At 41.6% G+C, this 27,093-nt stretch overlaps 1 protein-coding gene across 1 annotated transcript in view; it reads left to right on the forward strand.

Annotated features, from left to right (window-relative positions):
* Positions 1-27,093, forward strand: part of csmd3a (CUB and Sushi multiple domains 3a) — a 323,290-nt gene that overhangs the window by 189,253 nt on the left and 106,944 nt on the right. The window contains exons 35-42 of the mRNA XM_062985995.1: positions 6,864-6,988; positions 7,978-8,074; positions 17,610-17,714; positions 18,074-18,192; positions 19,753-19,822; positions 23,244-23,360; positions 24,580-24,789; positions 26,362-26,550. Of these exons, the coding sequence (XP_062842065.1) occupies positions 6,864-6,988; positions 7,978-8,074; positions 17,610-17,714; positions 18,074-18,192; positions 19,753-19,822; positions 23,244-23,360; positions 24,580-24,789; positions 26,362-26,550 (1,032 nt within the window). The remainder of the gene's footprint in view (positions 1-6,863; positions 6,989-7,977; positions 8,075-17,609; positions 17,715-18,073; positions 18,193-19,752; positions 19,823-23,243; positions 23,361-24,579; positions 24,790-26,361; positions 26,551-27,093) is intronic.

Genomic DNA, 27,093 nt, shown 5'->3' on the forward strand with positions numbered 1-27,093 from the left:
GATTTGGAATAGCACTATTGAAATTTCAGTTCTTCTTCTGTAGCTTGGAACACAAACATTATACACTGTATGGTGAAAAGTATTGGGACACCTCTTCTAATTACTGAATTCATGTGTTTCAGCCACAACAGTTGCTAACAGGTGTAATAAATCAATTATATAAAGGAAATTAAATGCTTCCGACTTTGCAGAAACAGTTTATGGAAGGCCCTTTCCTGTTCCAGCATGACCGTGCTCTATAAAGACGTGAAGAAAAGCTTAGTTTAATTAAAAGTTACTCCACTGTCCTGACCTTAGCCCCACTGAACAGCTCTGGAATGAACTTGAACATCAGTTCAGTCTTTATTTACCATCATCAGTGCCCAGCCATACAAATGCTGTCATGTTTTGACTGAATGGGCACAAATTCCCACATACTCACTTCAAAGTTGTGTGAGAAGCCTTCGTAGACGAACGGCTGCTGTTAAACTAGCATTTGTTTTGGTAATGAGATGTCCAACAAGCTCATGGTCAGGTGTCCAAATACTTTTGGCTGTATAGTGTAAGAAGACGACTTTCCATCTAGCCTTCACTTTGTCAGACAAAAAACAGTGCAAGTAGTAACAACAATGAAACAATGGCTTAGTGGGTAGCACTGTCGCCTCACAGCAATAAGGGCCTGGTTTCGCTCCCCAGACAGGGAGGTCCGGGTCCTTTCTGTGTGGAGTTTGCATGTTCTCCCCGTGTCTGTGTGGGTTTCCTCCGGGAGCTTTGGTTTCCTCCCACAGTCCAAAAACATGCAGTCAGGTTAACTGGAATGGGTGTGTGTGCGTGTGTGTATGTGTGTGTCTGCCCTGCGATGGACTGGCGCCCCATCCAGGGTGTTACTGTGTGTCTTGCGCCCATTGAAAAGCTGGGATAGGCTCCAGCACCCCCACCCCCCACCCTGTGACCCTAATTGAATAAGCGGATAAGAAAATGAATGAATGAATGAATTTACTGACTTACTTACAGTATATCTGGATCATGAAAGAAATCAAGCGCTGGATTGGCTGTAAGATGCCGTGAGGTGTGAGTGAACGGGTGAACGAGTGAGTGTGTGGCGTTCTGTGATGGTCTGCCGCTCTGTTCAGGGTGTGTTCTTGTTTACGAAGCGATGATTGAAGAGAAATCAATGAGCGTCTGGCCGAACGTCTCGGGGGTGTCAGCGGGTCTTGAAATGTTCGGTTCTCCAGGTCGTGTCACGGTCGCGGGCTGGAATCGGTGTTGCTATAGGAAACAAGGCTACAGGAAGAGTACGGGAAGCGTAGATGCGAAAGCCGATGCTCCAAAGCCGGGCGATGATTTCTGTCGGAATTGCTCTGTTGTCAATGCCGCTCTCACCAGCGCTGGGCGGTGTTAAATTATCAACCGGACGGCACAATGGTCACGAATTTGCCGATGTCACATTACCGGCACATTAATGAGACTAATAGCTAATTAGACGTGCCCCGTTTAATTAACGACGAGAGCATGTCATCGCCGGCCTGGCCCGATCGTTATTTTAGGTTAGAGATTAACAAACAGGTGCTGCTGAGCGTTTAAGAAGAACGGCGAGTATAAAAAGCCGTGCTTGTATTCTCAGGACAGGCTCACGTTTCTCCCAGAGTGCTGCTGGCTAATGATGACATTAGCGAAGCTCAAAGCATTTCTGATTATCGCGGGGACGCTGGAGCGTGAGCAGCACCGGTGGAATATAGATGTGCCGCAGACTGCACCGAGCTGAATAATAGCATTGATTTGGGCTCCTAAAATGCCGGCGGAAAAGAACAAGAAAAAAAAAAAAGAGAAGGAGGGACTGTAAGAGGGTTAGAGCTGCGGATTTCTTGTTTGTTTCTATTCAGACGCTTTTTATGAATCCTACGCTGCTTTTTTTAAACTCAGAAAGGATTTCTTTATTATTAAAACTCTGTAGATGGTCAGGGTCATTCCTGAGTGTTTTAAGTGGAGAGCGAGGCATTTACCTGAGCTTTCAGTAAAAAACAAATGTGGTGGGGGGGGGGGGGTGTGGGTGGGTGGTCAGGGGGTTCATAGACAGTTTGGCTACAGGCTAAGGTCACTCAGCTTCTTGTTCTTGGCTGACAGGCATGAAGCTCGTTTATGCTCGTGCTGGTGTAGCTCAGCCACCTCAAGGTTTGACATTTTGTGCCTGGCTGTAAAGAGAAATGATTTGAATCATCGCTGCCCTTCTGTTCTCACGCCCGCGGTCATGGCACGCCAAGCCCCCGATCGCCTATTGCTAGTGCGGGTGCCTCGTCCAGACAAAGATGGCTCAAGTGTATCTCCTTTTTCAGGCAAAGCCAATCGTGCAGGGGTGGGGACCCGGTCAGGTCGAGAGCACGGTCTAGGATTGGAACTCATGAGCTCGAGATCCCGGCAGTTGAGGGCTAGCACATTAGACTGCTGCCCCTCCTGTCCTATTTCAATAGCATTTGTTTTTAAAATGGAATATCCGATAAACTTATAGACAGACAGATAGACACAGACAGACAGACACATAGATAGACAGACAGATAGATAGACACAGACAGACACATAGATAGACAGACAGATTGATAGATAGACACAGACAGATAGATAGACATAGACAGATAGACACAGACAGACAGACAGACAGATAGACACAGACAGACAGACAGACAGACAGACAGACAGATAGATAGATAGATAGATAGATAGATAGATAGATAGATAGATCATAAAGTGTATAGACCAACACAAATGGAGGATCACGCTATACTCTAAGTACTCCTACTGCAAGAAAGTGCCGTTCCATTTTCATATCAGACATGGTCAGTCGTGTCTTTGTCTGGTGGCACTACAGAGTCTCGAACCCGGTGCTCCATGGTCATGGACCACCGCATTATACTGCTGCACCACCTAAGTGACCCTTATTTTGTCTGTTATTAATAGGTGTGAATATACTGCATTTGTTCCAGTATCAGTTCCAGTTTCAGACCTGCAGACTCATGATGAGGATGTCTTACATCACCTGACCGCCAGATACCAGATTAACAATAGTAAATAAAAAACAACAATAACAATTAAATGATTCTCATATAAACATGCTGCAAGTTGTTCTGTGTTATAGCAGCATCCGTTTCTCCAAAATATAACAGTAAGAACCCCGGTGGGATGATTAAGCAATAGAACACGAGAGGGAGTGTGTTATCGCAAATAACATCACGGCTGTGATTCGGTCGCATGATGTTATTCAGCCGTGATGTTATTCGCGATAACACACGACCTCAAGTGTTCTATTGCTTTTATACAACAGTTTTTACAAAATAAAGAAAGAAAATAAATCAAAGAAGCCCTGAATTTCATATTAAATATGCTTTAATATTGACAATATAACCGCCAAAAAGTAGTTCCACAACAAATATAAAGTTTAACACTACAAAGCAAACATCCCAAGTTGCAAAAACTCATTTCAGGGAGGTAAGAACAACAAGAAGAAAAAGCCAAGAACCTCCGAAGGGTAAAAAGAAATAAAAAACCTCTTGCACACAAAGGATATGGGTGATAACAGAACTTTTAGGAGCTGCTAACTGGGCTATTAAACTAACTGTTCGCGTTACAAACACATTAATGTTCCCTACATAGTGCACTAGATTGTGTATCAGATCACGGATTTATGTTCCCTACATAGTGCACTAGATAGTGAATTAGACAATTGATTTATGTTCCCTACACAGTGTGCTAGATCAGGGGTCTTCAACCTGTGGGGAGTACTTTCCCGAGGAGGCGCAAGCGGCTGTCCGGGGGGGGGCGTGGCACTACGAGATTATTATTATGAACCGGTGGCACACGAGACTAGCGGAGGACGCGGCAGGCATCCACGATTGAGCCGTGGTCCACTAAGGGGAGGGGTGCGTGGCGAAAGCCGTGCTTGGCATCCGTGCTCGAGCCGTGCCTTATCCAGGGGAGGGGGGCGTTGCGGAAGCAGCGCTTGGTACACGCGACCGAGTGCTGTTCCACCAAGGGGAGGGGGGCGTGGTGTGAGGGGGGGCGCAAGTCGTGCTCGGCACACGAAGGGGGGCGCATGCCTAAAAAGGTTGAAAACCCCTGTGCTAGATTGTGTATCAGATAACGGATTTAAAACGCGATTGGGAAAAAAGGCTGTTGCCTGCGTGCGTGTTTTTGTGCATGAAGCTTGTCGTTACTGGCAACGCGTCAGCGGAGTAATACAGTTGTGGTGTGAAAAGGCCGTGCTGTTATCACGAATATCAGCACGGTTAGAACGCTTCTCAACCAATCAGATTGTAAAGTCGGAACTAACTGTTGTATAATGCTTGATGATTCTAATAACATCAAACCAAAACATTTCACCAGCAATTCTAAGATTCAGGAATCATTTGATCGATGATTCAGGTTTGACCAGAAGCTTCACGCAGCACCCTAAACGTTCAGAACTTTTGGTTCACTCGGCGGAAATTGTGCTAGAAAAAGCAGCAGGTAACATGAGTGTAAGGACGAAGCTGAATAATTAAAAATAATGAATTTCTAATGTCTTTTATCTGGAGCAGAGCTCGCTCTATAAAAAGAAACAGCAGCTTTGGAGCCCAAATTTATAAGAGAGAAGCTCATGAAATCCAGGACGGTGGAAGTAAGGGATGAAAAAGCGCCTCTCGGACATCTTTTAAATAATAGCGGCGGCCAAAATCACATTAATACTGGGGGTCGTTTTTTTCTGAGCTTCAGCACCAGGCGATTTTGAGTTGGAAAGAGAAGATCTGGTTTAACAAACTAATAAAATCAACGGCTTTTTAATTAACTAGTGTTAGGAGTGTTAGAGTGTTAGGAGTGAATATTTGGCAATGAAAAACATGTTGTTCAGTATGTTGGCACAGCAGGTTGTGTAAATGCGACTCAGATTCACAAACCTAGGTTCTTTTTTTCCGGCGTCTCCAATATTTAGGCATATCAGACATAGCACAGGTTTAATGTCAAACGCCCTTCCTGACACAACCCTCCTATTTCTATCCAGGTTTGAGAGTGTACTAGTGACTAGTGCGCCTCTCAATGGCTGGGCTGTTTTGGCACCCCATCTTTGGACAGTAGCCAGTCATGTCCATGCAGACGCCCGATTGGCCGACAGCACTGCTTAGATTTCATCCCTGAATCCCCAGATCTTAGTAGCAGTGGGTTAGTGTACTTTACCACTGCGCCACCTGAGTGCCAATTATTCTTCATGTTTATCCACGAAGGAAAATACAGATTCTGTTGCCTGATTCGGTTGCTTGTTTGAGCCCCACAACCGCCAAGTTGCCACTGTTGGGCCCCTGAGCAAGACTAATATGCCTTTATTAGTCATTTATACATATACAGATGTACAGTACAACCAAATTCTTTCTTCACATATCCCAGCTGGGGTCATTGTACGCCGCACATGGAGCACACAGGTTTAAGGGCCTTGTTTAGGGGGCCAGCAGTGGCTAAACTGCAGAGCTGGGATTCAAACTCTCAATTTTTTAATTGATAGCCCAAACCAATACCAGAAAATACAGATTCTGTCACCTTCGACAAAACATGTATTCTCTTGTTTGTGTGCACAGTGAATGAATATATGAATTCATAAAATAATTTTAAAAATGGTACAATGGATATAAAAACCCAAAGTTGAACACAGCGAATCTTAAAAGCCAGGAAACATCTTGACGTTTCTTCAACCAGACAAAGATTCCAAAAGTAACGTCAAAACGTCTGGTTTTAAATTTGAATACCATTAACAATGCTGCAAAAATGTAGTAATTTTTTTATTGCATATGTCTCAAAGTTTTATTTCCAAAATCGTTGTGATAAAATTCTCAAATGAATTATTTGTGGTGTCAACTTTTGTGTCTTTCTTTTGTTCTTTTTTCCCTCCAATTTGCGTTGTCCCAGTTTGTGTATGAGGGTTCTTAACTCTATTTATTAAGAATTTCAAAAACCTTCCGATGCATTTTTCCATCGTCGTACCAACTTTTAAATGCCGTCAGCAAAACATGTTTTTGGTTTGGACTGATGCAGCGCTGCTTTCACATCATCATCATATGAAAATCTTCTTCCTCTTAAAGCTTCTGTGAGCGTCCAAATCAGATGGAGCTAAATCCGGATTATAAGCGTCTCTCAGTCTCTCAGACATGACCGATTACTCCTCCTCCTACTGCACCCTCACCGCTTATAACCAAAATATAAAAGTGCGGAAACTTTTTGAAGATCCTTCGTACATGTACTCTGAAGGCTGAACCCTGGCTGAGGAGTACTGCAGAATAGCACTTATAAAGTCACCGGCTTTCTTTCACCGGCCACTGGTGGATTGATACCTGGAGCTTTAGTGCTTATGAAGGACCACACGGTACTCAGAAACAATTGCTGACCAGCCTGGTTGCACCACTGAGATTTGAACCCAGGCTTCTGCATCGATTTTCAGCAATCAGTTCAGAGAAAGTTTTACTGGCGTCCCCTCCCAGTCAGAGGAGCCGGATTTTAGCTGCAAGCTAACAGCATTGTGCTAAGAGCGAGTGTCACAGGTTTTGGAAAGTGTCAGACAGTTCATGACTAATGGCCCATTTAGTGTGGAGAACATCTCAGCCTGGAGGCGATCGATAGCGTTTTACCCTGATCTTTTTTCAAAGGTCTCATCACCTTCTTACTCCTGCATATTTATCTTTTTTTTTACAGCTAGCTTATCTGGCTGTTTTAGGGTCGCATCAGGTTTCCGGCTCTCACTCGTGGTGGCGTTTTCTGTTCACTTCCGTTTTTTTCCATCTCTTCTCTTCTGGTCACATGGGAGATGATTAGCGGTGCTCTGCGTCTCATCTGTGTTTCTTCTGCCGTCTTCTTGTGTCTGTGTGTCTCAGTTCCCTGTGGTGGGATTCTGACGGCGCGCAGAGGTACCATCCTGTCTCCGGGTTACCCCGAACCCTACGATAATCACCTCAACTGTGTCTGGAAGGTCTTTGTGCCGGAAGGAGCTGGAATCCAAGTGAGACGAATTGCTTTTGCTTTTATATGCTGAACTGGGGATGAAAGCTACATGTCACAAGTCAAAAGTTTACATACACTCATAAAAAAACATGTTACGGCAATCGTGGAGATTCAAAGAACTCGTTTTTTCAGTGACTGAACATTTGAAACACTGCGTAAAGTAAAAACATCAATGAATTTGAGCTTGTTAATTAATTAATTGTGGGTTTTACATACATAGGGAGCCCGGGTGGCACAGCGCTGGGATTCTAAACTCCCCGAGTTCGAATCTCAGCTCTGCTACCGGTTGGCTAGACGCCCCCTAGCAGGCACAATAGGCAGTACAAGAAGACAAAATTGCCCACTAGTCTATTGGGTGGGAAAAGACCAGACTAATAAGGACCCTGGTTGGTAGCCCAAGGCGCCTGTATAGAAGTGAAGGAACATGGAGACTGGTGCATGACTCTCCATGCCGGCCTCACACGCCAATCCACCAAAGTCTGGGTGAATAAGAAGGGGTCAGTGGACTGCGCATGCTTCAGAGGGAGCATGTGACAGGCCAGTGTACCCTCCTTGGACACAATCGGGGTCCCCAGCAGCGGGAGACTCATTGGCTATGACTAAATTGGGGGGAAATTATCAATTATAGTGATTACAGGTGACTACAGCTGGTCACATGGAGCTTAGCGTGTCTCTCCGTATGTGACACGGCTCTGTGTGAGAACCTGGCAGGTGATAATTAGCGGTCGCAGATATCCCACCTGTCAGAGGGGGCGGTGGCGACCTGGCTCTAATTGATCAGATTGGGGTTGTGCAAGTAGCAGTGGATTCACAATTGGGAATTACAAATGACTAAATTGGTAGATAATGGCAGGAAAATCCATAAGAAATACAAATAAAAAGAAAGGGGGCATTTACTTTTTCACAGCACTTCTATATGTAGGAATTGTAGGTAAGTCTTGATGTTGAACTGCTTCACCTCATTTGTGATCCGGTTTGACCCACTAGATCACCGTCATCACTTTTTCCACTGAGCACAACTGGGACTCGCTGGATTTCTATGATGGAGTGGACAGCACCGCACCGAGACTCGGCAGCTATTCAGGTGAGATCCTTCTTATCTCTCAGAAAAGAAATGTATTAATTATTAAAACGTTCTCCTTCCTGCTGTAGAGGTTCATATTCCTTCCTTATCTGCACTACTGCAGAGTCAGTACAGACACCATACAGACAAAAGTACGTTAACACCCCTCTAAATACTGACTGCAGGTAGTTCAGACACACCCAGTACTAGCAGGTTTGGTCACCGGGAAACTCCAGGAACAGTTCAGGAACACCCTGACCAGGGCTCCAGTCCATCACAGCAGTTCAGCTGCCTGAGGCGAGGTTCTATACGTCGAATCAAATTCGAGTCACACATTAATAATGTATAATATTATTTTTAAATTTTCTGGAACTTTTCAACATGTTTTCAGCATGTGGCAACAGTAAGAACTCCAGCATAAAGAGAACAGGGCAGTGGTGGCTCAGTGGATTAGGCACTGGACTTCAGACAGACAGACAGACAGTCATATAGATAGACAGTCATATAGATAGACAGTCAGATAGATAGATAGATAGATAGATAGATAGATAGATAGATAGATAGATAGATAGATAGATAGATAGATAGATAGATAGATAGATAGATAGATAGATAGATAGATAGTGAAATAGGTAGATAGACAGACAGACAGACAGACAGACAGACAGACAGATAGGTAAATATAGAATTGTCATATACAGTGTATCACAAAAGTGAGTACACCCCTCACATTTCTGCAGATATTTAAGTATATCTTTTCATGGGACAACACTGACAAAATGACACTTTGACACAATGAAAAGTAGTCTGTGTGCAGCTTATATAACAGTGTAAATTTATTCTTCCCTCAAAATAACTCAATATACAGCCATTAATGTCTAAACCACCGGCAACAAAAGTGAGTACACCCCTTAGTGAAAGTTCCTGAAGTGTCAATATTTTGTGTGGCCACCATTATTTCCCAGAACTGCCTTAACTCTCCTGGGCATGGAGTTTACCAGAGCTTCATAGGTTGCCACTGGAATGCTTTTCCACTCCTCCATGACGACATCACGGAGCTGGCGGATATTCGAGACTTTGCGCTCCTCCACCTTCCGCTTGAGGATGCCCCAAAGATGTTCTATTGGGTTTAGGTCTGGAGACATGCTTGGCCAGTCTATCACCTTTACCCTCAGCCTCTTCAATAAAGCAGTGGTCGTCTTAGAGGTGTGTTTGGGGTCATTATCATGCTGGAACACTGCCCTGCGACCCAGTTTCCGGAGGGAGGGGATCATGCTCTGCTTCAGTATTTCACAGTACATATTGGAGTTCATGTGTCCCTCAATGAAATGTAACTCCCCAACACCTGCTGCACTCATGCAGCCCCAGACCATGGCATTCCCACCACCATGCTTGACTGTAGGCATGACACACTTATCTTTGTACTCCTCACCTGATTGCCGCCACACATGCTTGAGACCATCTGAACCAAACAAATTAATCTTGGTCTCATCAGACCATAGGACATGGTTCCAGTAATCCATGTCCTTTGTTGACATGTCTTCAGCAAACTGTTTGCGGGCTTTCTTGTGTAGAGACTTCAGAAGAGGCTTCCTTCTGGGGTGACAGCCATGCAGACCAATTTGATGTAGTGTGCGGCGTATGGTCTGAGCACTGACAGGCTGACCCCCCACCTTTTCAATCTCTGCAGCAATGCTGACAGCACTCCTGCGCCTATCTTTCAAAGACAGCAGTTGGATGTGACGCTGAGCACGTGCACTCAGCTTCTTTGGACGACCAACGCGAGGTCTGTTCTGAGTGGACCCTGCTCTTTTAAAACGCTGGATGATCTTGGCCACTGTGCTGCAGCTCAGTTTCAGGGTGTTGGCAATCTTCTTGTAGCCTTGGCCATCTTCATGTAGCGCAACAATTCGTCTTTTAAGATCCTCAGAGAGTTCTTTGCCATGAGGTGCCATGTTGGAACTTTCAGTGACCAGTATGAGAGAGTGTGAGAGCTGTACTACTAAATTGAACACACCTGCTCCCTATGCACACCTGAGACCTAGTAACACTAACAAATCACATGACATTTTGGAGGGAAAATGACAAGCAGTGCTCAATTTGGACATTTAGGGGTGTAGTCTCTTAGGGGTGTACTCACTTTTGTTGCCGGTGGTTTAGACATTAATGGCTGTATATTGAGTTATTTTGAGGGAAGAATAAATTTACACTGTTATATAAGCTGCACACAGACTACTTTTCATTGTGTCAAAGTGTCATTTTGTCAGTGTTGTCCCATGAAAAGATATACTTAAATATCTGCAGAAATGTGAGGGGTGTACTCACTTTTGTGATACACTGTATACATATGTATATGTATAACAATACATATATAACAAAATTCTTTCTTCGTATATCTCAGCTTGTTTTTAGAAGCTGGGGTCAGAGCGCAGGGTAAGCCATTGTGCAGCACCCCTGGAGCAGAGCAGACAGGGTTAAGGGCCTTGTTCAAGGGCCCAACAATGGCTGAATGGCAAAATTGGGATTCAAACCTTTCAACTGACAGGCCAAAGCCAGACTGTGACCCTATACACAAAGCAGCGTCCAAAATGATTGAGACATAATGTTTAAGGTGTTGAGTTTGGTCCAGAGGAACTCCAGTGGTCTACACCAAACCCCACACTCAACCCCAGTGAGCATTTCTGGGTTAAACTCAAATGATTATAAGCTCTTCATCCTAACAAGCATCATGATCAGATGTCCACTTTCTTTTGGTCATATTGTGTCCACACACTTACCCTTCACACACTTACCCCATTTATCGATGGGACTCCCACTGACCAGAAATAAACAGCCAATAAAAAGCCATCAATGTAAGTCAAACATAGGCCAGTGCTATAAAAGGGCATTACCAAAAGTATGTGGACACCTGACTATCAGCTTGTTAAACATCCCGTTTCAAATCCACTCCATTGGCATTGTTATGAAGTTTCCCTTTGTGGCTATAACAGTCTCCGCTCTGATTCTGGGCACATATTTTCACAGTATTTGCAAGGTCAGATACCAATGTTGGTTGAGAAGGCCTGACTCACCGGGGATGTTTCGTTTCATCCCAGTAGTGCTCATTAGGCCTGAGGTCAGTTCAGTCCACTTAAGTTTCTCTGCACTGATCTGGTCAAATCACAGAGTCACAGTGATGGTGGAACAGAATAGGGCCTTCCCCAAAGTGTTGCCACAAAGTTAAAAGCATAACATTAATTCTATGCAGTGTTAGCAGCGGGTGCAGCTGAAACACACGAGCTCGATGATTAGCAGCGTTCCTGTGCAACAGCTCATTCGTCTCCGAGGTTTGACAACTCCAGAGAGGCTTTCCAATCTCACACATGAAGATAAGGACTTTTTATTTTGTTTCTGCACCATATGGCACGTAGCTTTCGTCGAGAGGATTGTTTATCATCCAAAACCGCATCAATATTCGAGTGGTGGCGGCAGGCGATGCATCAGTAGCTCGGCGAGCGGTGGGCTAGTAATGCACGCGTGAGAAGGAGACCGCTGACAGGTTGACGTTTCATCTTCCTGAGTAGCAAATGGAAGATTAAGGAAACGTATGAAGAGAGACGGATCGTATGTTGGGAAGATGAGACGTCTCGCTGATGGGGGACGATCGAACCCTTTTGTTTTCGGACCATGTTTGTGTTGTTTATGTGTACTGTAGAGACGCACAACGAAGGAAAATATTAGGCGAGGTGCAAAGAAACCTAACTACTACGGATGTTTTAAGACACAGACAGCGTGATAAAATTACACCAAGAGTTTACAAACGCAGAGCAAACCTCAATTTTAAAAGGAGAAGAAGGTTGAAAGGAATTTTGTTAGCTAAGAAATAATAGCTGTGAATTTTCCATGTGGAAGAATGGGTTTGGGGGTTTTTGGCATTTAGCAGACGCCTTTATTCAAAGTGACTTACATTACAGTTACAGTATATAGTCTGTTCAGGGCCTTGCTCAAGGGCCCAACAGCAGCAACCTGGCAGTGGTGGGGCTTGAAACCTTTTAATTACTAGTCCAGTACCTTAACCGCTAAGCTACGGCTTATTGTTACATTATTGTTATTATTGTAAGAAAACACAGTTACGTCTCGGTGGTGCCAACGGTCTGGCCAGGAGCTCAGTAGAGATATAGCTATGTCTAAGGGCTGGTGCAACAACGGCTCTTACTGTTTAGCTCTTACTGGTGAACTGTACGAATCTCCTATTGGCTGTGGCTCTCCTCGGCCAGCGTGATTGGGAGCATGGGAAATTGGGTGTGTCCATATGGGGACAATTCAAAAATGCTACATTAAGGGTCAGTATAATAGATTTATCAATTGCTTTTCCTGGTCAGGGTGGTCAGGGTCACAGGGGGGTGCTGCTGCATTTTTTCCCTTTAATTCCAGAAGTATCCGGACCCACTGCGACCCTGACCAGACCATGATAAAGCAGTTGTGAGACCTGATAATGAATTTAATATATTGACCTTTTATTGTGCATTTTTGAAGATACTTGACTTAATTAAAAGGTCCCTGGGTTAAGCCCCACCACCGCCACGTTGCCACTGTTGGGCCCCTGTGCAAGGCCCTTAACCCTCGATTCTTTGCTAAGTATTCAGTCACAACTGTTAATCACAGTAAATGCCAAATGCAAAACACAGTAGATGTAAATGTCTGTATGGAGACGCTTGAATGGCTGAAAGCACTGCCGGGGATTCAAACCCTGAATCCACACATTACAGCATGAGTGTATAACAGCATGGGCGTATAACAGCAGCGTATAACAGCATGAGTGTATAACAGCAGCGTATAACAGCATGAGTGTATAACAGCAGCATATGACAGCATGAGTGTATAACAGCAGCATATAACAGCATTGACATATAACAACATGAGTGTATAACAGTGGAGTATAACAGCAGCTCATAAAAGCAGCGTATAACAGTGTAAATGTATAACAGCATGAGTGTATAACAGCATGAGTGTATAGCAGCATAAAATTTAACAGCAGCTCATAAAAGCAGCGTATAACAGCATAAATGTATAACAGCATGGGTGTATAACAGCATAAATGTATAACAGCGTTGGTGTATAACAGCATGAGTGTATTACAGCAGTGTATAACAGCATGAGTGTTTAAGAGCATGAGTGTATAACAGCAGTGTATGACAGCATGGGTGTATAACAGCATTGGTGTATAACAGCATCATTGTTTAAGAGCATGAGCGTATAACACCAGTGTATAACAGCAGCTTCCTGTACGAGCGGAGTTTGACAGCTGAGCTCTGGAACTGCAGAAATCAGTTCTAAACCAAACGACCACTGTGATAAATGACAAATTGATGCGAATTGCAGATAATTAGCAGGTTAGAATTAAGACAGCCCGATTAAAAAACCCTCATTAAAAAATACAGATGTCTTTCTGAATCAGAATGGTTTGAATTTCTCATTCCGATGATTAAATATAATTTCTTTAATTAAAATGGAAAAATCTACATGACAAAGACGTTAAACAAGCTCGTCTCTGCTTCTGAAGCCCGTGAAGAAGAAAGCACATTCCACCTTACAGAGTTACAGAGCTCAGCCAGAAAAAATCGGGCGTCGTCCTCTTATTTATGGCCCTGAGCTCACCTCATCAAGCCAAGCGCCAGCTATAAGCAGCCGAGTGACAGCTTTATACCGGCGAGCTTTCTGTCTGGCCGATCCCTGACAACACCACGCTGTGATGTACTAAAGGACTCCAAAACAACAGTTACACACAGAAATTGGTCCCATATATCCTGATCTCACCCCAAATCCAGGGGAACGAGAGGCGACGCCTCATCAAACCCCCGAGTGCTGCAGCGGCGACTTTCTGTAGACCTCCGTACGAAAGCCGATACGTCCGAACGTAATCTGTGATCGGCAACGTTTCAGAACGGAAATAAAATATAATAAAGTATCTTTCTACGTGTGACGTGAGTGAAGTGTTAAACGTCTTGTCTATGTACACTGTAGGGTCAAAAGTATTGGGACACCTCTTCTAATTACTGAATTCATGTGATTCAGTTACAACAGTTGCTAACAGGTGTAAAAAATCACTTAGAAAGGGCCCCACTGAACAGCTTTGGAATGAAGTGGAACATCAGATGTGGCTTTCTTGACCAACATCAGAGCCCAGCCATACAAATGGTGTCCTCTTTTGACTGAACAGGCACAAATTCCCACAGACACACTTCAAAGTCTTGTGAGAAACCTTCTGAGGAGTGGCTGTTCTAGCTGAAAAGATAACATAGAGATGACAATGAAATGTCTAGCAAGCTTGTGGTCGGGTGTCCAAATACTTTTGGCCATATAGTGTATATTTAAATATAGTATTTTACAGCCGCTTTATCCTGGTCAGGGTTGCAATGGGTTAGATCTCCCAAGAGTGTATAACAGCATAGCATAACAGCAGCTCATAAAAGCAGCATATAACAGCATGAGGTTATAGCAGCATGACTGTATAATGTCATGGATGTATAACAGCAGAGTATAACAGCAGCTTATAAAAGCAGCGTAAAACAGCTTGAGTGTATAACAGTGGTGTATAACAGCAGCGTATAACAGCATGAGTGTAGAACAGCATGGGCACAAAGCAGCATGAGTGTATAACAGCACGAGTGTATAACAGCATGGGCGCATAGCAGCATGAGTGTATAACAGCATGAGCAAATAACAGCATAAATGTATAACAGCACGAGTGTATAACAGCATGGGTGCATAGCAGCATGAGTGTATAACAGCAGGGTAAAACAGCCTGAGTGTATAACAACATGAGCATATAACGGCATGAGTGTATAAAAGCAGGGTATAACAGCCTGAGTGTATAACAGCAGCATATAACAGCATGAGTGTATAACAGCATGAGTGTATAGCAGCATGAGCGTATAACAGCAGCGTATAACAGCATGAGTGTAAAACAGCAGCGTATAACAGCAGCTCATAAAAGCAGCACATAACAGCATGGATTTATAACAGAAGAAGTGTATAACAACATGAGTGTATAACAGCAGCATATAACAGCAGTGTATAACAGCAGCCTCCTGTACGAGCAGACTTTGACAGCTGAGATCTGGGACTAAACAGATTATATGAACTGAAACTGAAAGCGGCTCTGCAGCGTCATCAGTACAAACGCCACCACGATGCTAATCACGGGAAGTTCAGCGCAGATGAAGACATCCTGAGAAATCACAGTGTCTAACGCTAAATGTGCACAGATGTTTTTCTGTATGACAGATGTGCAAACAGTCAAAGTACCAGCCTGCAGCTATCACGCTAATGTACGTTTATCATATCCAGAGTAAAAATAATTAAATTAATTAATACATACTAATAACATTAATAACAACAAATGTATTATTATTATTATTATTATTATTATTCATAATAATAATAATTATTATTATTATTATTATTATTATCATTATTAATTATAATTATTATTTCTTATTGACTTTTTATCATTATTTATTAATAATCATTTTTAGTATTTATTATTATTATTCATAATTATTATATAGTAATTATATAGTAAAAGTGTAGTAACTATGTAGTAATATTATTATTAATTATTATTTATAAATACTACTATGTAGTTATTATTATTATTAATTATTATTATTATTGTTGTTAATTATTATTTTTATAATATTAGTATTACTTTTATTTTTTCTTATTATTATTTTGTTCTTATTATTATTATTTATTATTTTTGTCAATTATTTATAATAATAATAATGATTCTTTAATTAATTCTTCTTATTATAATTATAATTGTTATTTATTTATTTTTATTATTTAAAATTAATTTTTAGCAACTGCTTCATCCTGGTCATGTTCTCCAGTTTCACCAGAAACACTTTGGGGAGGGTGCCAATATTGCCAGGTTGTTAATGTTGGGCCCTGAGGCTCTTAACCCTCAGCTGAATGCATTATATTGTCTGATTAATGCTATAAATGTAAATGCTGCTCCTGCCACCCACCCCTTAGTGATCAGATCACTATGGACACTGATTTATACACATTTGTGCTGTTTAATGTATCTGAGCGAACGGCTCATTCACTTTAGCTACGCGAGGTCTCCAGGTCAGCGTTCACCTGAGCGCCGAGTGCGTGGCGCATTTCCTTTTAAAAGAACGCTACAACAGCTTTCACGTCTGATTATTATAGACATAATTACATCTCATTATAGAGGGATTGGAATGGTACGTAATTAGGGTGTTCCTGCTGAAGTCACGTACCCCTGAGATAAAGGATGTACAGCGTTATTTACTATATTGTAGATCAGGTTTGCTGTAATGATAGAGAATATCTGCAGCCAGCAAACACAAAACAAACACACTGACAAATATTCAGTTTATCTATATACACAGTATAGCCAAAAGTATTTGGACACCTGACCATGAGTGTATATTAAATTCCTCCCTCCTTTATTTGTAGCTTTAATATCATCCACTCTTTTGGGAAGCTTTGGAGGGAATGTGTCTGTGGGAAGTTGTGCCCATTCAGTCAATACAGTCAGTGAGGTCAGACTCCCAAAAGTGTTTGGTTAGGTTGAGTCCAAAGCTCTGTGTAGGCAACTGGGGCTGCTTTCCACATCTTTATAGATCTTGCTTTTTCCTCGGGGGTGTAATCATGCTGAAAAGAGAAAGCGGAATTCATTCCTCAAACTGTTGCCGCAATGTTCAAAGCATATAATTTACCTTATACAGCGGTACCTTGAAACTCAACGTCAGTTGGTTCTGGGAGTGGCTTCGAGTTTAAAGGTATTTTTTTCCATATGGATGTTTGTGAAACCTGTATATATTTTAGGCTTATGTAAAATAATGGGGTTGTTTTTGACACTTATGGACTGAAAATAACACAAATATAATATAAAAAATACATTTTTTAATGATGAGTCTTAAGACTTTTGGAAAAGCTGATTCTGATTCTCACAATTTCTCAGAAGCTCGAGCTGTAACACAAGTTTAAAAGTGAAACAGGAGGAAAATACAGCTAACCACAGATACATGTGGAGCTTTCAGACTGGATTTGACGGTAATTTTACATAAATGCAGATTCGTCTCATATTTGCACTTTGATGACGCTCAAACCAAGTGCTGAACAAAACGGCAGTCGCACACACGTCGAGTTTAAAAAAAAACGTCGAGTTTAAGGGTACAAATTTCTCGACGATGGGCGTCGAATTTCAAAGATTTCGAGTTTAGGGGACGTCGAGTTACAAGGTACCACTGAATCATATCATGTTTATGTACCTGTTAACTATGTATGTAGTAGAAACAACTACATTCGAATATAAGGAGGTGTGTCAAATACTTTTGACCATATAGTGTATAATAATTATTGAAATACCTACCTCTGGGAACTGTTTCAAATCTAACGGTATTATTAGCTGACCACGCGTCTACACAGACATGATTGGCTACACCCGAGGGATGAGGAAGGCCGAAGCCCAGTGTTTCCGCGACGCTGACCAGAATAAAGCGGTTGATTTTAAAACAATAATTATTTTCTGCTGTTTTAGGAATCACCATCCCTCAACTTCTAAACAGCACGTCCAACAACCTGTACCTGACCTTTCAGACGGATATGAGCGTTTCAGGGGCGGGATTTCATCTGGAGTATGCAGGTATAGCCTAAAAAAAACGTTCTCTCCCCCACACACATCATTGCTTCAAGAAACCGTTTGCAGTATTTTTGTTTGGCTGATTTGCAGGCGAATGCAAATCCGCAGCCGCGAGTATCCGCTCCCACAGTGCACTTCAGCAGCATCTATTGATCGATTTTTATTTCCACTGCATTCAGAAGGGAAATTCAATTGAGGTTTTGAATGCGGCTGTTTATGGTCGAACAGAACGACTTTAAATATTGTTTTCATGGAAAGATTTTTGAAGGATGCATTTCTGGAATAAGCAGTGTTGAATTCTTTACTTTTATGGCTTTCAGCTCGTATTACTGATACGTGAAAAAAGTCTTCTGTGTCCTAAGCAATAGGTTTGGACTCCTGCCCAGAGCCTCAGACCCCCAGCAATGGTGTTAAAGTTGGTGACCGCTACATTGTGGGTGATGTGGTTTCCTTCCAGTGTGATCAAGGCTACTCACTGAAGGTGGGTGAATTTAATAAATACCTAATCTCATGTTTTCTTTATTATATAATACAGTAATAGATGTTTGACTGTCTAAGTTAACAAACTGATGTTTTTGACGTGTTTATGTGTCCGAGCCAAAAGTTCTGTGCCAACATGGGGCAACAATTAGGGTAAAACATTACCAAAACAAGATAAGGCTTGAGAGTTCTGACCTTCAATGTCATGCTTTGAAAGAAGCTTTCTGATAATAATAAAAAACAAAACATAATTTGGTTATATTGCTGAGTATTTTTGTGAGGACAGTCGTGATCTCTAACAAGATTACACGTCTGGAGAAAGTCCTGGCAAATAAATTGTATGCCCACAGACCCCCAGCCTATATTTTTCCCCAATCTAATCAATGCCATTTCCATTCCTGCGCTGGCTGAGCTCCCTCCAACACTCGCTTTTCACCTTCCTGTGACAGAGTCTTACAGAGAGCTGTATGGCGTACTGTATGTACTCTGTGAATACCACTAGTGCAGGCACCTTAACAGCAGCAGAAGTCACAATAGCAGCAACTAATCTCAGTGCGCAGCCAATTGCGCCTGCTTGGAAGCCAGGCCAGGCCAATATCTACCTCCTACTGGATGTTCTCACCCATAACATACCCTTTATGCTACATAGTGTATAACTATACTATTAGTAGGAGACTATTTACAATGTTTGGGTGCTGTTTGGAACACAGCCTATTTAATTCACTGCTGTTTAGCCGCTCAGGTGGCGCAGCTGTAAAAACACACGCCGGAACACCAGAGCTGGGATCTCGAATACATCGTATCGAGTCTCAGCTCTGCCTGCCGGCAGTCTTAATAAGACTTTGTCTCCACCCACCTTTAAGCCAAAAACCTTCATAACTTTCTCCAAATGAGGGGAGCCAGTAAACATCTCTTTTTTATGAGGTACCACTAGAACCCCACACAGATACAGTCATACCTTGTAACTCGACGTCCAATAAACTCAAAATCTTTGAAACTTGATGCCCTTCATCTAGAAATTTGTACTCTCAGTGTATAATAAAAAAAAAACCTTATTTTACATCAGCCTAAAATATATGCAGTTCCACAGGACCATGGAACGCATTAACAGGTTTCCCAAACATCCTTATTAGAAAAAATACCTTGAAACTCAACAATTTTAAAACTCAACGCCACTCCCAGAACCAACTGACATCAAGTTTCAAGGTACCGCTGTACTGCGGAAACCACTCAAACAACTTACAAGTGATTGAAAGTAAAGATTGAACACGGGCCCTCAGGACCCACGCTGATGTGCAGCATCCACTCCAACATCTGCTCCACCTGGTTGTCCTGTTTCAATTTCATCGCTTCAATATTTCAGACCTGATGGATGGGCGCCCTGTCCGGGGTCATTTCCCGCCTCGAGCCCGGTGTTTCTGGATGGCGTCTGGTCATCCGCAATCATATTTCACACATTGCTGTTTTGGAATTCTGCGCTGATCCTCCTGTTCCTTTGGGTTTAAATGAAGTGATGTGAGAGTCTTTGAGGAATTGCTTCAGCTTCTGTATTTTCTTGCAGGGTAGCGCATATATAACATGCATGCCGGGGCCTGTCAGACGATGGAACCATCCAGCACCTCTGTGCCTGGGTACGTTTTACTGATATTAGGATTCGAGTGTGTTCTCTGTCTTTTCAAAAGTGTCTGTATCCCTGGCGGAGTTTTTCTCACCGTCTCACGTCGACGCACCTTGACGCATTTACATAGACTGTAGGATTTCACCACGTTTCTGTCTCATTTGTTTTCACTGCGGTGATTTTCTTTTCCTTTTTCTTTTTTTATGGCTGTCGAAAGCCATGATAGATGCGCCCAGTGTTTTCTATGCCATTATTAGATCTAAAAAAAAAAAGAAATAGCAGACAAAGGAGCTTCCCACAAGTAGCGATCTGTTCCTTTAGATCCCTTTCTGATGACTCTGCCATGTCGTAAAGGATCTAACGCAGGTGCTGATTTTAAATGTTCGCTTTTGTACGAACATCAATTAGTATCATGGGCGCTTTGTCAAAGTCGTACCTGCGTCTCTGCTTCAGAGTAGATACGATGCTATCTGACATCGGGGGAAAAAAAGAACCCAGACAGGATGACACATAAACTTCGGAGTAAAAAATGAAGCCAGATAGAGAAAAGCGTCGGGGCAGAACAATCCATTTACTGAATGATGACTGTTTTGTGGAACAGATCCTGCTTCTGTTTACGACATGAGAGGGCGGCACGGTGGCTTAGTGGGTAGCACTGTCGCCTCATAGCAAGAAGGTCCTGGGTTTGATCTGTGTGGGTTTCCCCCGGGTGCTCCAGTTTCTTGCCACAGTCCAAAGACGTGCAAGTGAGGTGAACTGGAGATACAAAATTGTCCATGACCGTGTTTGATATTAAACTTGAACTGATGAATCTTGTGTATCCAGTAACTATTGTTCCTCTCATGAATGTAGCCAAAGAGTGTAAAACATGACATTAAAATTCTAATAAACAAACAATAAACAAAGGATCAGATGCATAAAATCCATGAACCCACCATGAACCCACCCGGAACCGTCATCTGTTGAACTATCCAGCACCACTATATGGACAAAAGTATTGGGATGCCCCTTATTAATAATTGAATTCATGTGACTCAGCCACAACAGTTGCTAACAGGTGTAATAAATCTATTATATAAAGGAAATAAAATGTGTCCAACTTTGCAACAACAGCTTAGGGAAGATTTCCCCTGTGCACAAATAAAGCTCTATAAAGACATGAAGAAAAGCTTGAATTAAAGAAACTCCAGTGTCCTCCAGTGCAGCTCTGGAATGAATTGAAACATCAACTGAAGCTTTCTTAGATTTACATTTTCGACATTTAGCAGACGCCTTTATCCAAAGCGACTTACAGTACTAAGACAGTATACAGTCTGAGCAATTGAGGGTTAGGGGCCTTGCTCAAGGACCCAACAGCAGCAACCTGGCAGTGGTGGGGCTTGAACCAGTGACCCTCTGATGACTGGTCCAGTACCTTAACCACTAGGCTACAGCAGGCTACAAGGTGCATGTTGTTTCTTGACCAAGATCAGTGCCCAGCCATGCAAATACTGTAATCTTTTGACTAAATGGGCACAAATTCCCATACACAGACATACGTCAAATTCTTGTGAGAAGCCTTTTCAGAAGACTAGCTGAAACGATCACATATAGGTCAATCTGTTTTAACAGCATTTGTTGTTTAACCCTTTAATGGTCTGCTCAGCCTTTTGGTTACAGTTTTGCTTACTTTGAGTATAAATACTTGGGTAAAAATAAGCTGTATTTAAATAGTCTTGTTTGGGCCATATCTACTCCGTGATTGACGTGTTAAACTCAAAGATATTGGTAGATGACGCTGTAGTTTTAAGAAAACAGCCTTTCTAACCTTTATGTCAGCTTAAAAATCATTCATAAAAGTTGCATCATGTTTGTGATCAGCTAAACTGTTTGGTCCAGGCTCATTAAAAAATAATGTGTGCACTAGTAAAAATATATTGTTTGCCATTATTTGTATCATCCCAAGAAACTAAGAAGTGTCAAAAAAAAATTTTTTTTTTAACTATTTTCTTTGTGAGACCATTAAACGGTTTAATGAAATGTCCAGCAAGCTCATGGTCAAGCGTCTAAACACTTTTGGCCGTACGGTGTAATTAATTTAATTTCCAACATGTTGGAATCTCTATTAAATTCCGGTGCTTGAAGCCGCCTGCTGTTATTCGTTTAAAGCTTCGTTAAGACCTCATGTAACAAGCTTATTTGTTTTCCGACCCTCGAAACAAATGACTTTTGTATTGCTCGTGAACTGCTTCTTATTACAGCTCGTTATTCAGCTCTTTATTATCGTCCAGCATCACACCCGATCCGCGCTCAAATGAATTCATTCCCATATAAAGCAAACAGCACCAGAGACGCAGTCGTTAGCTTTACGGGTTTATGAGTGGCTTGTGCAAGGCTGAACGTCGACTGGAAATACAGCTGGAAGCACTGCGGTACCGTAGGAGTCAAAAGTTTATACACACTTGTAAAGAACGCGTGTTTTATGGGCGTCTCTGAGTTTCAATGATTTCTGCACTAAGACCATAAGATTGTTGGACATCCCATTCTAAACTCTTCACCTCTATAACAGACTTCATTCTTTTGGTAATCCAAAATCCCAAAACAACTCCTGTCCTTCAGAAACGTAACTAGCTCCTTGTTCCCCAACAGATCAAATTTAAGATTCTCATTCTGACCCACTAAGCTCTTCATAATCAGCCTTCTTCTTACCTCATTGAGGTGCTTAATCCTCACTCCTTCCGTTCCTTTTGCTCCAGTGATGCTAATCTTCTGTCTCCACCTTTAATGACTAGATATCTGACCTGGGGTGACAGAGCTTTCTCTATTGATGAGTTTAAAACTGCTTTTATCCTCTGATTTGTAATTTTGTTTTATTTATTTATTTGTTGCAATTTATTGCTACTGTTTTGTGTCACGCTCCTGACGTTGAATGTTTTATAAAGCGTCTTTGAGTAGGCGCTCTATAAAATAAATGTATTATTTTTATTAATCAGTGTACAGATTCAATCCAAACATGTTCAGTATTGTAGACATCAAAGTTGCAAGCAAATCATTTATCTTACATAATTGGGCAGTTGTAGCCTATCGGTTAAGGTACTGGACTCGTAATCAGAAGGTCGATGGTTCAAACCCACCCTTGCCAGGTTGCTCAGACTGTATACTGTCACATTACTGTAAGTCGCTTTGGATAAACGCGTCTGCTGAAAATGTAGATGAGACACCTGAGGTCAATCAGTAGAAGGGGTGTCCACATACTTTTGGCCATATATAGTATTTCTGTAAATATGAGTCTTTTTTCTGATATTTAGAATGATAACATGTAGTGACGAAATAGAACCCGTTCTCAGAAGTGCGCTCGTCTCTCGTAACCCCGCCTCGGATGTTGGCTGATCTGTTCAGAAGGGAAACACTGAGATGGTTTCAGTGCTGTAATCTCCACTATTTTCTCTGTGTAGCTGAGTGTGGTGGATCTCTGTCGGAGATGAGCGGGGTCATTCTGAGTCCCAGCTTTCCTGGAAATTACCCCAGTGGGCTTGATTGCACCTGGACAGTTAAACTCCTCGTTGGTTTCGGTGTGTATCTCTGAGCTGTCACTTTTTTCTCTTTCTCCTCTGCACTGCATGTTTTATTACTGCATCATGTTCTGCAAATATTTACCAAGTCACAGTTACCTTCTTTATATCTAACTAAATATGAAGCTTATGTGGATATGTTTTTTATTTATTTAGCAATATCAAAGACTGACAAACATCTTTAACCAGGCTAACATAAAAACAATCCTGAATTTCTTGGAAAAAAATTGTATAAAACAGAGCAATTAAAGAACAACATAAGAACAAGGTTTAAATTATTTATCCTTCCAGCCGTGAATAAAACCATAGTGTAAGCACGGCATAAAACAACTAAATAAATATAAACATTTATTTATTTATTCACTTCGCTTTATTTTTTTATGTATTTCTTTATTTTTTCCCTTTTAAATGTAATTTTTTTACCTCTTCTTTGCCCTCCTTTTGTATTTCTTCAGTTCTTTTTTCCAATTTCTTCACATCTTTTTATAACATATACATGTCTAAAGTCCTAAGAACAATTATATTTGAGACTGTTTCTGTTTTCTTTTGTTGTTGTTCTTTCTACTATTACACTTTGCTTTTTTTAATGCATTTCCCCCAAGTTTTCCTCCGAATCTAGCCATAACCAATTACCTGATCGTATTTTACTAGTACTTCTGCTGCTGACCTCTAACTCCTGACCCAGGAGGGCTGTAACTAACACACTCCCCCTCCGACACGTGTGCAGTAGCCGACCACTTCTTTTCACCTGCATGAGGCAGGTTTATATGGAGATCTGTATCATGCACAGATAGTCACACACAGATCTCTATTATCCCCCGTCTGTGTGAGGGTGCCAAATATCAGCCAGCAGAGGTTGTAATTGCAGCAGTTATAAGGAATCCCTCTGGCCTTTACTCCCTCTATTGGACAGGCTAGTTATTGTTCGTATAGGTGCCCGGCCAGGTGATAGTAGAGTAGATAGTTTCACTGCCGCTTCACCCATGTGCCCAACAGTCTACCTGTTGTGATATATTCTGTTACATTCTGTTTTTTTCTGCATGTATTGAGACATTTAAATAAAGTTTGTGTATGTGGTGCAGAAGGTTCTTCTGAGGAAGTTCAGTTTATCCAGAGGCGCTTCAGCACAGTAATTCAATACACTGCAGTAAAGACAAAATAATCAAATAGCTGTCATATATATATTTCCTTTAATATATGTATTCACATTGTGCTGTAGGGATTCACCTGCAGTTCCTGAACTTCTCCACCGAAGCTGTACACGACTACCTGGAGGTTCGGAGTGGGAGTTCCGATTCGGGTACAGTGATAGACAGGTTCAGCGGTGCACTTGTTCCGGAGTCGTTATTCAGCACGACCCATGAAACGAGCTTCATCTTCCACAGTGATTACTCACAGAACAAAGCTGGATTCCACATCGTCTACAATGGTGAGAGAGAGAGAATTTCTTCTTTTTATATACAAACAGCATTTCCAGAATTTTATTATATTATTATTATTTAGTAATAACAAGAATCTGAGACTTATTTCACTGCAGAATGTTTAAATAAATATAGATTTTTAATGTTTTGCCTGACCAACTTGACTGTTGATTAAAATTTGTTGCTTGAAACATAAAAAGTTGGAACAGTGGCAAATAAGAGTAATTATAATAAGAGTATAATAAAAGTTTATTAAATATTCAGGTTAAACCTTTATTAACTGCTCCACGATGAGCAGGTGAACTGGTAACAGGTGACAGAACCATGATTTGAATGTTTGATAGAAGAAGGATCCTTTAAAGACTCTTTGTGCCAACCTTTCTGAGAGAACGCAGGATTACGAATAATTTAGGTCGTTCACCGTCTACCATGCATGACACTGTGAAAAGATTCAGGGAACCTTAGTCTGAAACTCTGCCGATGCTTCAGAAATGGCATCAATGCCCACAGCATGGATGACGTACATGTTTGTGAAGGTACCATCAATGCAGACGCTTATATTGGGATTTCAGAGAGACTCATGATGTTATCACGCTACAGCTTTGGGTAAAACAGAGTGAATTATTATTTGTATTATTTATTATACATTTTTTGGAGAAAAGAAGTTTCCTTTGAGTTCAAATGATATTAAAAAGCCTCTTTCAGAAATAAGCACTGTCTTTAACCTTTTGCTCAGCGGGAAGCATCCTGCATTTTAATTTGGCCTCTTTTACTGCCTAGTGGGTGTCCAAAAATCTTTCATTTTTAAAAGGGCAGCAGAATCATTTGTACCCAAACTAAAGTGTGTTATTTAAAATGGGGCTCACAAACTGATAAGACTTTAATCTATGTCCCCACAAAGTACAACCCTGTTATCAAAACATTTGGGACATTGTGTACAATCTAGTAAAAGAAAGAATCTGTGATATGTATACACACATTTAGAGTTTGATGCTTATAGCACACACAAAAAAATGGGACAGGGGCAAAATAAGAGTGTAAAGTTTATGTGAACCATGACCCATCATTGCTTAAAAAGAATGATTCATTGGTGGATCCTCCTTTTACACCCGATCATGATTCCCTATAAACTTTTAACTTTATATTGCCTCTGTCCCAACTTTTTTGGAGTGTGTAGCAAGCATCAAATAATAATTGTGTTTCTATTTACAAAATACAATTACAAAGTTGTAATAAGATGCAATTAATTAAAGTCTTCTTCTTACTGCATTTTACAAAACGTCCCAACTTTTCTGGAAATGTGGTTTGTATTTTCTTAAACCTTAATTGCCGAAATTGGTGTAGTTTTGTTTAAAAAATTAATAATAAAGTAAATAAATATTAACAGAATTTAGACATCTCATAGCCACACCTATTACACATTCGTGTTCTTGGTGAGATCAGACCCACCACGTTCCTGACCAGGATAAAGCGGTTAGTAATAAAATGAATGTATGAACCCTCGTTTTTCAACCTGCTGGAGTGCTTTAAACTGACCCGTCACTGATCGGTCACTAAATCTGATTACCGTCCCTCTCCAGCCTACGAGCTTCAGAGATGTCCGGACCCGAGGCCCTTCAGGAACGGTCAGGTGATGGGCACTGACTTCGGTGTAGGCATGACCATCTGGTTCCAGTGTGAGCCGGGATATACGCTGCTGGGCCAGGCCTCGCTCACCTGCCTGCATGGAGTCAGCAGGAACTGGAACCACCCGGTTCCTCGCTGTGAAGGTAACTGGACAGTCCTAATCCTCCCGATTTCTTTCTGCTTTGTGTTTTTAACAAAGACATGAACCATTACAGTGATGAAGTCTGATGATCAACAGTGTTAAATTATTATAGCCAAAAGTATGTGCACACCCGGCCATGAGACGTCTCTTTTCAAAACCATTGTTTGTTGCCACAAATTTGGAAGCAATAGGTTTCAGACCACATAAGCAGGAGTGTCCACATAATTTTGACTATATAGTGTAAAGAGTAAAGTCAATAATTGTTGATACAGCGCACAAAACGATGAACGATAAAATGCCAGATCAGATGAATCTCATCCAGCGTTTACGTTGCTGTTGGTGCAGGCGTAATGGCATAGGAAAGGTTTTCTTGGCATATATTAGTGCCCACCATCACCAGTCGATGGTTTCAGAGCCATGCAAGGAGGCAAGTCAGTATTCGGATATGCTTAAATTGTTCTCCCCAATATAGTGAAAATGATAACCATATTTCACCCACAGTTCCCATCAGTTATTAATGGCGGGAATGTTTTAGAATGGATAG

The sequence above is a fragment of the Trichomycterus rosablanca genome, chromosome 23 (assembly GCF_030014385.1).
Source record: "Trichomycterus rosablanca isolate fTriRos1 chromosome 23, fTriRos1.hap1, whole genome shotgun sequence".
In the NCBI taxonomy this organism is placed as follows: Eukaryota; Metazoa; Chordata; class Actinopteri; order Siluriformes; family Trichomycteridae; genus Trichomycterus; species Trichomycterus rosablanca.